Source organism: Varanus komodoensis, unplaced genomic scaffold (assembly GCF_004798865.1).
Source record: "Varanus komodoensis strain SLA01 unplaced genomic scaffold, ASM479886v1 scaffold4, whole genome shotgun sequence".
In the NCBI taxonomy this organism is placed as follows: Eukaryota; Metazoa; Chordata; class Lepidosauria; order Squamata; family Varanidae; genus Varanus; species Varanus komodoensis.
Window position 1 is genome coordinate 37,823,761 of NW_025335941.1, and position 13,957 is coordinate 37,837,717.

At 39.9% G+C, this 13,957-nt stretch overlaps 2 protein-coding genes across 5 annotated transcripts in view; one reads left to right on the plus strand and one right to left on the minus strand.

Moving 5' to 3' along the window:
- The window catches only part of BOC (BOC cell adhesion associated, oncogene regulated), an 81,432-nt gene extending 77,402 nt beyond the window's left edge, over positions 1-4,030 (plus strand). For 3 of the 4 annotated variants that reach the window (XM_044441649.1, XM_044441650.1, XM_044441648.1), the window contains 5 exons: positions 31-252; positions 631-857; positions 1,563-1,633; positions 1,905-2,101; positions 2,902-4,030. In XM_044441649.1, the coding sequence (XP_044297584.1) occupies positions 31-252; positions 631-857; positions 1,563-1,633; positions 1,905-2,101; positions 2,902-3,080 (896 nt within the window). In that variant the 3' untranslated portion in view covers positions 3,081-4,030. The remainder of the gene's footprint in view (positions 1-30; positions 253-630; positions 858-1,562; positions 1,634-1,904; positions 2,102-2,901) is intronic. The other variant, XM_044441651.1, reaches the window with a different exon arrangement.
- An 813-nt stretch (positions 4,031-4,843) lies between these two features.
- The window catches only part of CFAP44 (cilia and flagella associated protein 44), a 56,264-nt gene continuing 47,150 nt past the window's right edge, over positions 4,844-13,957 (minus strand). The window contains exons 30-35 of the mRNA XM_044441783.1: positions 11,351-11,481; positions 10,026-10,142; positions 9,498-9,699; positions 8,476-8,636; positions 6,780-6,914; positions 4,844-5,598 (exon numbers count right to left, since the gene is read on the minus strand). Coding sequence (XP_044297718.1) covers positions 5,413-5,598; positions 6,780-6,914; positions 8,476-8,636; positions 9,498-9,699; positions 10,026-10,142; positions 11,351-11,481 — 932 coding nt within the window. The 3' untranslated portion in view covers positions 4,844-5,412. The remainder of the gene's footprint in view (positions 5,599-6,779; positions 6,915-8,475; positions 8,637-9,497; positions 9,700-10,025; positions 10,143-11,350; positions 11,482-13,957) is intronic.

Sequence of the window (13,957 nt, forward strand, 5' to 3'; positions counted from 1 at the left end):
TCTTTATTTATTTTTTTTTTCTCCCTGAAGCTCGCAAATCTGCAGGGCCAGCTGGACGTCTCCCACCATCTACAGTGTCTACAGTACAGCATCCACCACTTAGTAGTGGCCATAATGTCTTAGGGGCGGGGGCCATGATGGCCCGCTCCAGTGATCTGCCCTACTTGATTGTAGGGGGAGTGCTGGGCTCCATCGTTCTCATCATTGTGGCTTTCATCCCATTTTGCCTTTGGAGGGCTTGGTCTAAACAAAGTAAGTGACTTCAGTAATCCAAAAGAACTTGTAACTCTTAAGAGGTGTGTGCACACCTTTTATGGAAAGTTATGTGCAATTTAGTAAGGAGAACCCAGCAGCTTTCATGATAGTCCCGTTCACAGGATCCCACTGGAAATAGTGTACAACTTTATGTAAATGTAATCAAGATTTGACTTCCCATCATTAGTGCATGAGCACAAAACTATTTTAATTGGATCTGAATCTTTTAAAACTCCTCGATATCCTATTCTGTGCTGACTGGTTATACTTTTTCTCCAGTTTCCTTTTTCTTCCCCAGTGGATTTGTAAGTATTGTTTTCTGTTAAGTTAGACCTGTGTTCTCAGACTAATGCATCATATCATCCTTCATTTTAGAGCAGACCATTGATCTTGGCTTTCCAGGAGCAGGACTGCTGGTGTCATCTTGCCAGTACACCATGGTGCCACTGCGAGGAGTCTCTGCTTCTCAAGCTAATGGATTACGCTATGCAAATGGTGTGCATCTACCAGCACACCACGGAGCTAATGGCCATTTTCCTTCAGCTACAATTTCCTATTCTAGTGCAAAGCCACATGATTATGGTCCTGAGGAGGTTCATCAGGTAATTTCTGTAGTAACATCAGAGGGTGTTAAATATCTCCCTTCACATAGCTCCTTGCTATAGACAATGGCTCAGGGCAAAGCTGCATGACTAGAGTGGTATGTTCTCACAGCTATTTTTGTATCAAAGGAAAGAGCAGAAGGAACATGCTTCGCTGGGGCTCCGGTTTGCAGTCTTAACTTGTAAACCTGAAATAGTTCTGGGTCTTATTTCAATTTATTTGAATGGGCAGGTGCTGTATCTGTAGACTCCAAATGAGTGGAAAAAATAGTATTTACATAAATGAGGAAGGAAACCAAAAGTGCTGTCATTCTGTCAATAACAGCTCCTAGGCAAGAGCAAATAAATAATGTGCTAGAATTAGTTTGAACAGGTTATCCTGAAACAATATTTTAAAACACTTTGTCCTTTGAAAAGCAGAACCAGAAAATAATTGTGTAAGGACCCTACTGTCATAGAGATGGAGGTCTCAGTAGGCTTTCATATGTACAGACCTAAAGAAGCAATAGCCGTGTGATTCTGTGCAATGTATTAATACTGAGCCCAGTTCTTCAAAGCTTAATTTTTAATGTCAGAAGCAATTTTGGAATCTGAATTCCTAAAACTATATTTGTATTGGATATTCTCATCCACTGACTTTGTAACCAAGACATTTTAATCTTCTTCTGGCTTATTTTCCTAACATTTTGTTGTTTCTATTTTAAGCAGAATGAGGCCAATGCGTTTCTGCAGGGGAAGGCACTGCAAAATGGAAATATTCCAGCTGAACACCAAAGGTACAACTTTAGGCATGAGGCTGAATGTGCAGTGACAATAGCCACGATAGGGAAAAAAAAGTTCTGTTAGCATTTTTTTCTTTTGGATATAGTAAAAAAAACCCCTATTTAATAATTTATTTAACAATCTGTTGCATTCTATCAATAACTGCTCCTAAGCAAGAGCAAATAAGTAATGTGCTAGAATCAGTATTTAGATATACGAGAAGCTGATCATGGAAAAACTTCAAATTGATGATGGCCTCAAACTGCTTCTTTCTTTTTCACTCAGGTCCCCCAGTCCTGTACTAGACCATAGTTCTTATCTGTATGGGCTTCCAGATGACTCTACACACCAACTGCTTCAGCAACATGAGGACCACCATCACCACCACCATGAACAACGCCTTGGCCTATGTCACTCAGTACCACAAAGCAAGAAGGGCAACTCCGTTATGGAAGATATGAAGAATACTGTCTTCCATACAGGTCAGTGGAACAGGGACTTTAGAAAGGGATCCTTGCTGCTTGATATGCCTTGAGAGGAAAAAGGTTACTTTCTGAATCTAGTGTACGGCAGACAAAGGGAGACTGTCAAGGCAGCATACACTTCTTTTGTAAGTTCTGCTTTACATATAAGCATCCTTCACTGCTGCATGCAACACTGTAATCCTCAGGAATTTGCAGGAAGTAATTTATATAGCCAAATTTGGAACAGCTAGAACGTATTTGTACTTCCAATACTATTGCTCCAATCCCAACCAAAATGGCTGTATGCAACTGTATGAGTTTTCAGTAAATGTCAAACAGTAAATTTCCCTGTCATGGGTGTACAACCAATTTAGGCTTCTTTGATCCTCAACAGGCCCATCCCATCTCTGCAAAAAGCATCAGTGTGGCTCAAAAAACTCTGAAATGTAGAAAGATAATTGTCAAAAGAATGTTTACTAGTTTACTGGAATGTTTACTAGTAAGCCTTTTCCTAGTAAATGAGAGAAATGAGGATGAAATTTGGTCATTAGCCATTGGTTAGTCTTGAGAATTATCCACAACTGTTAAAATTTACCACTGACATTTTATTAGCAGTTCTCAACTTAAGAGCTGTCACATTTCTGGCATTTTCAGTAATGCATTCATATTCATCTCACAGAAAAGCTGCAGTACCTTTTGAGGATTATGCAAGGCAATCGACACAAGCAGGGATCGCAGTTCTTTGTCATATTTTCATAGTGGTCATTTCAAAGGATGATAATAGGATATAATTTCATTGTCTTTACTTGTATTGTCAGATTCTACATGCTGCCTTGGACTAGTACCAGTGGAAGATGTAGAGAGGACAGATTTCTGCCACAGTAGAAGACCAATGTGGCACCCAAATCCAGTGGATGCTTGCTTGAGAGAGAGCCCAGAGAAGCCAAGCAGCCTGCCACTGAATGTTGCCTTGGATATTCTTCCTAGCACCAGCTAGGAAACAAATTGCCTTACAAAGACTATTCTAAACAGAGAAATAGTTATTTATTTTTGTATTACATCTCTATTTATATATTTATGCACTTGTAAATAGATGTGTATGTGCCTTCTACAAATGCATTGAGAAAAGTGGTATCATGTGCAAAGATGAGAGGGAATAAACTGAGGCTGGAGCAACACCACATACCTTCATCAGATCATAAACTGGAAAAGTCAGCTTCCTGTTCTATGTCTGAGAAGGCATCAGAGCTGCCTTGCAGCAGCAGAATAAGCAGAAGACCAATAATCACATTCTTCAGCTTCTTAAAGGTATGTTGCTAAGGACACAATCATATGACCCCCTGTAATGGAGTGGCGCATAGGATTATTTGGAGTCCCAGCTCCAAAGTTCTGCCACCTCTGTTTGGATTCCAAAGGCTGAGCCCCTGCCCCACTTTCTCATAGCCATCACAAAAAACAATGCCAGCTGTGCCTCTACATTCACAAATCAGCCCTGAAAAGGAATAAAAAGGGTGCAGTGGGGAGGGGGATGGCCAGGGCCAATGACTTAGATGGATCCAAAGGGCAGCCCAGCCTCCTTCCATCCCTCTCTGCATCATTTCATCTAGATGGTGAAATGAAATGGAGGGCAAGAGGTGCAGTGGCAGTGAAGATCACTGATACCCCACCTCACCCCATGTACTGGATGCTCATAAGCAAGCTCACATGCTTGCTTGCATCAAGGTGAGGGGCAGTGGACTGTCCTCTAAATGATGAGATTACCTTTTATGTAATTTCTTATCTCATCATCGCACTGCAGAATGCCAAATGAAACAGATATAAAGTACACACAATACTTACCTGCCTTAAGAAGCAATATACACATACACAGAGCCTGTGATAGTGTTCCTGTAATGAAACAAATGCCATGCTTTATCAAGTAAATAAAGACTGTTTCTCCCCTTGAAATTCATCTTGGCCAAATGCATTTTCCAAAATAACATGGCAGTGGCAGATATACCAGCCTGGTCCTTCTAATGAACAAGGTTACCCCACTGTACTGTTACTATCAGGGATCAGGTATGTCCCACACAGTCATTCAAAAGAAGTCACTGCAGTAGTGTGGTGGGTGTGCTTACATGGCATCACCTTATTTAGAGAATTTGCCCTTCTGTAGACTTCCTTTCCTTCCACCAAACACATACTACTTTATAGCAATATAGAACCCTAACTACATCTCTGGATATGGACTTTGCTACATGCGTCTGAAAATAAAACCTTCAAAATTCAAGACATTAGAACTATTTTAGCTTGCAGTTTCAGTTGTGATTAAATATTGGAGCCAAACAATAAATTAAGAGTGATCCAGGAACTCTGTCCCCCTTTTTAAGAACTATGTGCCTCTACTACTACAGAGGTAGGGATTATGTTTGTTTTATTAATAAAAGTTAGCCACCCTTTGAAATCAAAGTCAAGGACAAAAATGCCTTTAAAAATTTAATTCATCAATTCAGACACGATTTGGCAAGGTATGAAAGATGAAGTTCCAAATCTGGAAATAGCTCTTTTTAAGTGCATGAATAATTAGCCATTGGACTGGATGACTGGGGCCTGTTGACCTATTCCATATAGCCAGCATCTCACTTGAAGAGATGCCATATTTCATGGGAGAAACTAGAAGGTAATCATGGAATCATGAAGAGAAAATCAAAATGAAGCAGTCAGTCTTCTCATCAGTGCTTCTCCCAGGATTTCACATTCATTGTACCTGACACAGAATAAGGGTCTTGCATGAAAAATTGTTTATTGGTATTGTGGGGATTTGCAACTACTTAATTCAATCCAAGGATACTCATGGCCACATGTTGCATATTAGTATTTTATAGTACTATAATGCAGAGACACATTTATAGCAGTGCTGGGAAGACAAGTCTCCCTGTCTGTACAAAATGGCCAGTGTATATATTCCATATGTTTCCACCTGCATATTTGAGGATGTAAAACATCTCTTTGGAGATGTAACCAAAGATTCCTACAAGTAGCCAAGTAGATAGATGGAGCCAAGTGAATATGAAATATGTGGGGACTGCCATCCTCTCTTTAGTAACCGTGGCTTTGTCTCTTTAACAGGTATATGAAAGGCAGAAATTCAAGAGATCTAAGTTTCCCCAGTTACTGAACTTCCATGTAAGGAAAATCCCACCTGTTACATATACTTTATTAAATACTCAGAGCTGCTGTCAATTGAACAATGGAAGCTAAAAACTTCAAGGGCTACTCTGTTCATTTTTCCCACACAATGAGATTACTTTACATACAAAAGGAGTTCTAGGGAAATACATTAATGGTGTTTAATCCAACATTCCATCTGGCTGGAATACAGCCTGAGGTGGTGGGAAAATACGACCATCTTTTCTGCTTAGGAGAGTAATTTCTTCCTTAAGGACTTCTGCTTCTTGGGCTTGCAGCTGAACTAATGCAATCAGTTTCTCCTTCTCCTCAAGGTCTGCTCTGCTAGGTCCTTGGAATTCTGCCCCCTACAGAAACAAAAGCCAGAAACACCCCTTAAACCCCTTCAAGGAAGAAACTATGGCATAACTGCCTTCCTGCTTCCATTAGTTCAGACACACAATAGTCTTATAATTTAGGCTTAATCATAAGGGCAAATTACCTTCTCAGATGGCTTGCTGAAAGTTCATTAAAATAGCTATTAATTTCCTTTGATTAAGTATGGTGAGTAATATACAGGTTTATATTTAATATAAGGCATACATCAAATAAGAAACATGAGTAATACCCATTCAAATAGAATAAATAAACAGTACTGTTAGCCTACCATTACAACCTCCATAGAAGTTGGAGGTCCTAGAAGAAACCTGAAAGCAGTTAATGCAGAGATAAAAAAAACTTCTGGCCCATGAGATTCTGTAATCTGGCCTACAAATCCTTTCCTGACTGACACACCACACCATTTTGAAGCCATGCCCCTGCTTTTGTTTGCTTCTTGTACCCCAAAATTTTCTCTAGTGTTGTTACAGTTCCTTTGGACTGCCAGGACATTTTTCTCATGCATTCTGCAATTTTTTTCTTTCTTCTTGCTTTTAGAGAGACCCTGGCATGTGTGCCAGTTTCCAGAGGACTATGTTTGCTTCTGACTTGCCCCTTGAAGTCACCAGTTAACTTTTCCACTGGCTTAGCTCATCTTGTGTATCAGAGTGCCTTGAGATGGTTCATGAGTAGGCATAGATATACCTACTTGCTACTTCATTCCCTGAGCAGTTTTTTTTTTTAAAGTGCCACTTCTGAGAAAAAGGGAGGGGAGCAGGTCTTAGCTCTTTCTTGTCTAAACATGAATATGTTCTAAATAGAAATGCCTTCTCAGAAAACATGAGCAGTGCCGTGCCTCCTAATGTAGCTTTAATCTGAGTAGAATTGTGCTATACTGTGCCTCTCCATTGCACATTTGAGTAGACAGGTAAGACTTTGATAAAAACTGTTAGCAATGGATGTTTTTCTTTTTGATTTGGGAGGGCAAATTTTAGTGCTACCCAGGTGTGCTTGAGGTCCTTCCTGCTTTGTCTTTAGTCTTGTCTACCAGAATGCAACCCGAGAGCTTCTCTGCAATGGAATTCTGCTCTTGAGCTGAAGAAGGGTGGACAGCACTGCCTTATTGGAACTACTACTCATAAATAAGTACTCGAAGCCGTAATAATCCTACCAGGTTATTCTGCAGTGCATCCAATTTAGTTTCAAGTTTCATCTTCTCTACACAGAATTCATTCATTTTCTTCAGTTTACTAGTATTCTCTTTTGTTACTGCCATTAGCTGTTGACGCATCTTAAGGATTTTATCCTGAAACAAAGCAGAGACTTGGTGGAGTGATATCAATATGAGAGCAAGATTACTGACGTACTAAGAGTCTGGGATCTACAAAAGGTGAAGAACCAAGGCAAACCAAAAACTTTAAAGGAAGGGAATAACATATTCACATGGCCTGTAGATTGCTTAAGCTTCATCAGTCTCTTGCTTATTAAGAGAAAACTCAAACTTCCAGTTAGCATGCATTCTTTTAAATGAAACAAAGTCTCATCTAGAAATGCAGGTGTGATTCTTCGATCCAAATGCCTTCAGTGTGTAGACAAATGGAAAAATGTTTCCACACACAGACAAAATAATCACCTTTAAACATGACAGACTGTTTGGTTGGGACAATAAAGGGATTGATAGCCTGGACTCTCCTTCACATGTGCCATGCAGAAACCATAGAAGAACCACAATGGGAGATGAATTCTGTAGAGATTTTACACATAGATAACACATCCCTATGCATGCTGTTGCATCCTAAACCATCCTGAACATAGTGAGGCTGGCCATCCCCCTGCCCTGAATGGAGAAGGGCCCTGTCTGAGTGAAAGATGAGCCTGTGGCTCCAGAGAATGGTCACACATAATTTACAGAGGCGTGTCTTTTGCGGTGGCCCTCTTAGCTGTCTTATTAGAAAGCTATAAGGAGGGATGATTCAACAAAAAAGTTGAAAAGGTTGAAAAAGACTTCATTAAGTTCCCTCTTGCTTTTCACTCCATAATTCAAACTCAGGGTCCGGTAAAAGCTTGTATCACAGGCACACCACTCCATTCTAGGATCCTTATCTGTATTGAAAAGCTGAAGGACTGATTGTTTATCTTTACCTTCATCACTAAACGTGGAAGTATGGCATGCTTGTATACTAACAAGTACCCTTTAGACACCAGTTACACTCAGTTTATTTCCAGACTGGTTTGGAGTGGGAAGGTAGTTTGGTCCTAATCTTTGCACAGAAGCTCCCAAGTAAATCATGACAGTCTTCTCAGTGGAAAGGGCACAGCACCAAAATATTAGGTTTATAATAAACTTCCCCTATCAGGATCATTCAGTTATTAAAAGATTTCCCAGATACAAGGACTCTTACAGTATTTGTGACAAATGATCTGGAGAGCCATATAGAAAAGTATCTTCCAGAGTTCTGGGAGACTAACCAAGAATAATTTCCTGTACATTCTCATTCTCCTAAACTGATGTATGATGGACAATATAGTAAAAAAATAACGCTCTCCCTCAAGCAATATAATAGTTTGCGTATTCAGCCAGTTCAAGCATTTAGACTACAAATGTGAGCTTCATATATATGATGCTCATGAGATCTTACCACATAAAGCCCTCTAATCCTTCTTACTTGATAGTGCTACCCTCCAAGGAATGGGAAACTGAGTAACACTCTAGCTTCTCCCTCCTAAACAAGATTTGACCTCTTTCTTGGCTCATACAGGAAAGCCTCCTCTATACACTTTATTCAGTGCTGCCCGGACTCCTCGCAAAGCCAACTCGCATGATACTTCCTGTCTGCACTACAATGCACTTCAGTATTGAACCTTACCTCCCATGCTTTTATTTCCATAGCATGAGCTTGCTCTTTTTCCATCATTTTCATCTTGAGTTCCTCCAGGTTTGTGTTAACAGAAAGAGTTTGCAGGGCTTCCAAGTCCACTATCCGACCAAATTTCATCATCATCAACTCATTGCACTTCTCTTCCAGTCCTAACAAGATAAAAACTCTGTATTTAAAGCATCCACATCATCTATTCCTCCTATTTTCCTTTTAATAAAAAGATACCCCTTTCCATATGCAACAGCTCAATCCTAATAGAAGACTATTTTCCAGTCCCTTTAAAATGCTTGTTATAATACCATTCCGTGGTTTTTAGCAGCTTATTTTTCTTGCTGCTAAAATAATTTTTCCTATTACTATTTTGTACTTGGTACTGATGTGATTCCTTTAACATTTATAGTCTTAATTTGTAACCCACTTGGAGGTTTTCCTTAAAAGAAGAGATAGAACGTTTTGAACATGCAAACTAGTGTAGCAGTACATAGGAAACCATAACAGTCTCATTATTTACATGTATTAATAATTTCAAGTTCACAGCAATCATTCAGGTTGCTCACCGCTGCATCACACATTATACTGGTTCACATGTTATGCCACACACTATGAGGAGACATGGTCAAACGGGAGTTTGTTCTGGCATGGATCCACACAGCACACACACTGTGTAGAATGCCATGTTACACTTTGAGCATGTACATTATGGATACATGTTAAAAAATATAATATCTGAGGCCTAAGATGCTATGTGCAAAGGTAAGGCAGGGCAGAAATAATCTGAAGTACTTGCACAGCCTCCCAGAGCATCAGTGTCTGAAAACCTATTTCTTCTGAAACTCCTGGTTTGCCTGACACTTCCACCTATCTATGCCAATTCCATTTTTTTAAAGAAAGAAACAAGGACAGTCAGAATGTATCACCAGGCAATAGTAGTTAGCCATGTGATATGTAGACCAGAAAAAAAAATATATGCACACCACATAAATAGAAACTTTGGATTTTTGGCAACTCACGGTCAATCTTAATCACCATCTCCCTTCTGTCTCGAATGAGCTGTTTATGTTGCTCCCTGGCTGCCTTATAGAGTTCCCTCTGTTCTTGCTTTTCTTGCTGCAGGGCCATGATCCTGTCCTGCAAGTTCACCAAAGACTGATTGGTAAAAACCAAAGCCTGGGAGAGGTCTGGAGGGATTTCTCCATTGGATATATATTCCACCTGCCAGAAAGAGACACAAATTACACACATATACACCCCACAATAAAAATAAAAGAAATCTGTTCTGCACAATTTGCGATCCTTGAACCTCAGGAATTGAAAAAAAATGTCACATATTTCTGAACACATATTTCAAACAGTTATGGAGATGGGTGGAATTAATATTAACCACAGCCTCATATCTCAGTAAAACTGAAGAAAAAGGAATACAAGTAATAAAGGATGAGAGAAAAAGTAATAACAGTAAGCATCTCCAGAAGCCTCCTGTTATTTGCTTTTTGCAAGATTTTGGAGTCAGTAGCAGAAATGCCAGACTAACTCCTCACCTGATGAAGTTTGAGAGGCACCACTACATGCAGCTCATTCAGTCTCTGCTGCTTCTCCCGTTGATAAGCCTCTAGTTCCCAATCCGCTGTGTCTAGGTTTGCTGCTACTACTTTTATCTGTTAAAAGGAAATCCATATTCAAAGAGCAAGACCTCACAATTTGAAGCTAAATCAGCATACTGGGTTCAGCCCATCCATTATAAGAAATTATGACCCACACAGAAAGACTGTGTGTTTCTCCTGTGAATGTTCTCACACTTCATGAAGGGTTCATTACCATGACCCTTTTATGGTAGTCAAATGCATGACTAAGTTAATTCGGTCCTTGATGATGCATGCAACCAATTCCTCACCAGGGTCACATCGGAACTCACCATGCTTTCACCATGTTGCCACAAAGCTGCTTGGTGGTGGTGATGGTGGTGCTTCAGAAGAATGGTGAGCTGCCATATGAGCAGGGCAGGAAACTACCAGGTTCACACACAAACTTCTTCATGCTTAAAAGGGGGCTCAAATATGGGACCAGAAGCCAATTGTAAAAAGTTTTTATGATTCCAATACTGCACATTCCATAAAACTACAGCAGAAAAAATGAGGTGAAGCCACTGCAAGACAAGACTGGAAGCCAAGTTTTGTGTTCATTTTCTCTCTTTATGACAACATTTGTGGGAGAGGCACAAAAAGGAATGAAAGTATTTTCATAGTGCAGCTATGGGCTATATCCAATGTTAGTTTTATGTAAACTAAGTAGGTCTAAATGAGTAAGACTTAGGTTAGACTAACCTTGGATAGTTTTATGTAAACTAAGTAGGTCTAAATGAGTAAGACTTAGGTTAGACAAACCTTGGATACAATTCCACATCCCCCAGAGACTCTGCTCCCTAATACCCATAGAGCAAGCAGCCTCTTTGCAGCTGCTCTTTATCTATCTATTTTACAAATAGGTCTTATTTTGCCTAGGAACAAGTATGCTGACATGTAGCCAATCACTTACGGCTTTACGACATTGTCTAAAAATATAGTACATCATAACATTTACATATAGTTTACACATCAAATAATCCACTATATACTCATCAAATGTGAGCCCATCTATCTCAAGGGAGCTCAGATTACTTTATCAAACTGCAATAAATAAAAAAATGAATGAGCTCCAAAACAGAATTCATCCAGGACTTTAGAATCACTACTCAAATTGTACCAGATGCCAGGACTTTCACATTCCAAAACAAACCTCAGTAGAACAGTACAACCAGCAGTTAAAAAAGCACTGTTGGCTTAAGACAGACTACTGGGTCCTGCCTGAGTTGGAGAAGGCCCTGTACCTTCTTGGCCAAAGCTTCATACTCTTTCTTGATATTTTCAATAGCCTTTTTCTCCTCAACTAAAGCCTCTTCGATGTCCAGTCGTTTCTCTCGGAGCTGGAGTGTGCTTTCAAACAGTGACTCATCACAGTCTGAAAAGAAGAATTCAGATTAAGAGACTGCCACAATTTTAGCTTGTCTTGGTCTCAAGTTATTTTAAGACAGCAAGCTACAAATCTGAGAACTTAACAGTATAATCCTAGCCAAGCAAGGCCTGTTTACCTGGTTTTCACAAAATGATAACTCATCGTGACTAAGTAGTAAGCATGGTGGGGATGAACCATCATCTGAATAGAGTATGTTTCCTGTAGGGTAGCTTGCTTTTCACAAACAACATATGCTGAAAACCCATGGCTTGTTTTAAGGTTATTCAATGCCACGGTGTAGCATCATCTGAGTCCAGCAGAATGATTTTATAATGGGATACCAGGCTGCCCAGCCAAAGTGCCAAAAGCCTCTGCCACTCCCTGCAATCTCACTTGCACTGTCTCCATCCTCCTTTGCCAGTGACTGCTCCTCCAGTGATACCCACATGGCAGTTTGGAGGAACTGTCACTTGATCATCTCCTTTTACTAAAAAGAATGCAGTGTTTCAGGAGTATGCAAACAATGTTGGGAAGGTTCCCCAAAATGTTTTGCAAGTGTGCACAAGCACAGATTCAAGTTCCCAATATGCCTGGTCTATTTCCTTCTATGTTTCTGCTGTCAACAAGCACCAAGAAAGCTTTTAAAAATGCAAATTCAAATTAAGTAAGAGTCCCAAGGCAGGATGGCAAAGACATCTCCTTTTGGCAAGGTAATCCTCTCACTATGAAGAGCTGAATGGACACTTGCCAGGATTACATTGCCAAGCACAAGATATTGTCCCTTCCATTTTGGTGCTTGCTGATGGCTGAAAAATGCAAGGAAGTTGACTAGGCAACAATACACACATCAGGCAGCCAAATCTGTGCTCTTGCAAAATAGAGGGCAAACATCCCCTCCATCCCATTTACAGACCCTCAAAGCACATTTTTAAGGTGGTGAATGAAGGAAGTGCTCCAAAAAGGGGAAGCAACTGGATTTGGGAAGGCACTGGGACAAGGGACAGATGGGTTATAATGCAGAGGTGACTGGGTTGCATCATAGAGCCAGTGAAAGGACTGTGGGGGGACTGAAGGGGAGAACAAACCATGGCAAGCCCAATCATCAGTTCGGAGTACTACAGGTTCTTCAGCAACCAACTAACCTGTGGTGCCTTTGTTGCAAAGCGGCTCTGCATGATGTGCAAAGCTACCTACCATGTGCAAGGAGGTAAATGTCTTTCTTATTACTTACTCTGAGGTAAATGTCTTAGTTATTATATTTACTAGACAGGAAGTCTCACTGAATGAAGCAAAATGTATGTCCAGGTAAACATGCATTGGATTGCTCTCCATAAATCCCAGATGTTACAATGAGAAAGCAATTACCTTCTCTATTATACAGTACACTTTAGGATCTATGCCCTGGGAATAAAAGTTCCAAGAGAAAGGACAGAGGATGCTAAAAAAGCAAAAGCATTTGGGAGATTCTGGATTCTGTCTCTTGGCATATTGTCAAAAATAACAGAATGCAAAGCCCAGATTTCAAGGGGAATCTCTCTTTTCAGAGCCAACTTCAAACATTGTTATTCTCAAGCAGTACAATGTTAAAGCAGAGAACTTCAAAGAGGTCATTACTTTTCCTCCACAGTTTACGCAGGCAGCTTGCTAAGAAGGAAGTACATGTGTGCACACATGTGCTTATTCTTAACCTGCCTAACAAAACACAACCTTTCTAAATAAGACTATTCCAGACACACTCCAATGCTTTCATTGTTTATGGGATACATTTGAAACATGGTGCTGGAAAAGAGCTTTGCAAATACCACTGAGTGAAAGAAAGATGAAGTGGCCCCCTAGAGCAAATCAAGCCAGAACTTTCCCTGGAAGCAAAAGTGATGAAACTGAAGTTGTCATACTTTGTACAAATTATGAGAAGCCGAGATTCACTGGAGAAGACAATCAGACTAGGGAAAGTCAGATGCAGGAGGAGGAGAGGCAGACCAACTAAGAGAGGGATTGACTCCATGAAGTAAGCCATGGGTTATTTACAAATTTACATAAATTTACATAAAGGACAGGATGTTTGAGAGAGCATAGGATTGCCATAGGTAAGAGATGTCTTGACCACACAGCAACAACTTACTAAATTAATTAAATTTATACGAATTAAAATCAGTCACGTGCTTTTGCAGGGGAAATTTACAATTATGTCCCTAAGAATCAACATTAAAAGGCTGATAACAGGAAATTATTGTCTGAAGCCACTAGATGGCAGCAAATAATTTCTATTAAGACAAGTTACACTTTGAAAATTAAAATTCTGAAAGACTAAAATACTTCCAAGGGGCTTTTCTGCCCTCATGGGAAAAGACATCAAGGCTTTATATTACACAGAACTTACTACCTGTCTAGAATTAACTCCTTCAATTTACTAACAACACTATCTACCATATTAGCATGTCCACTCTTCCATGTCCAGCAAGCAGGACTATAATCTGTGTTG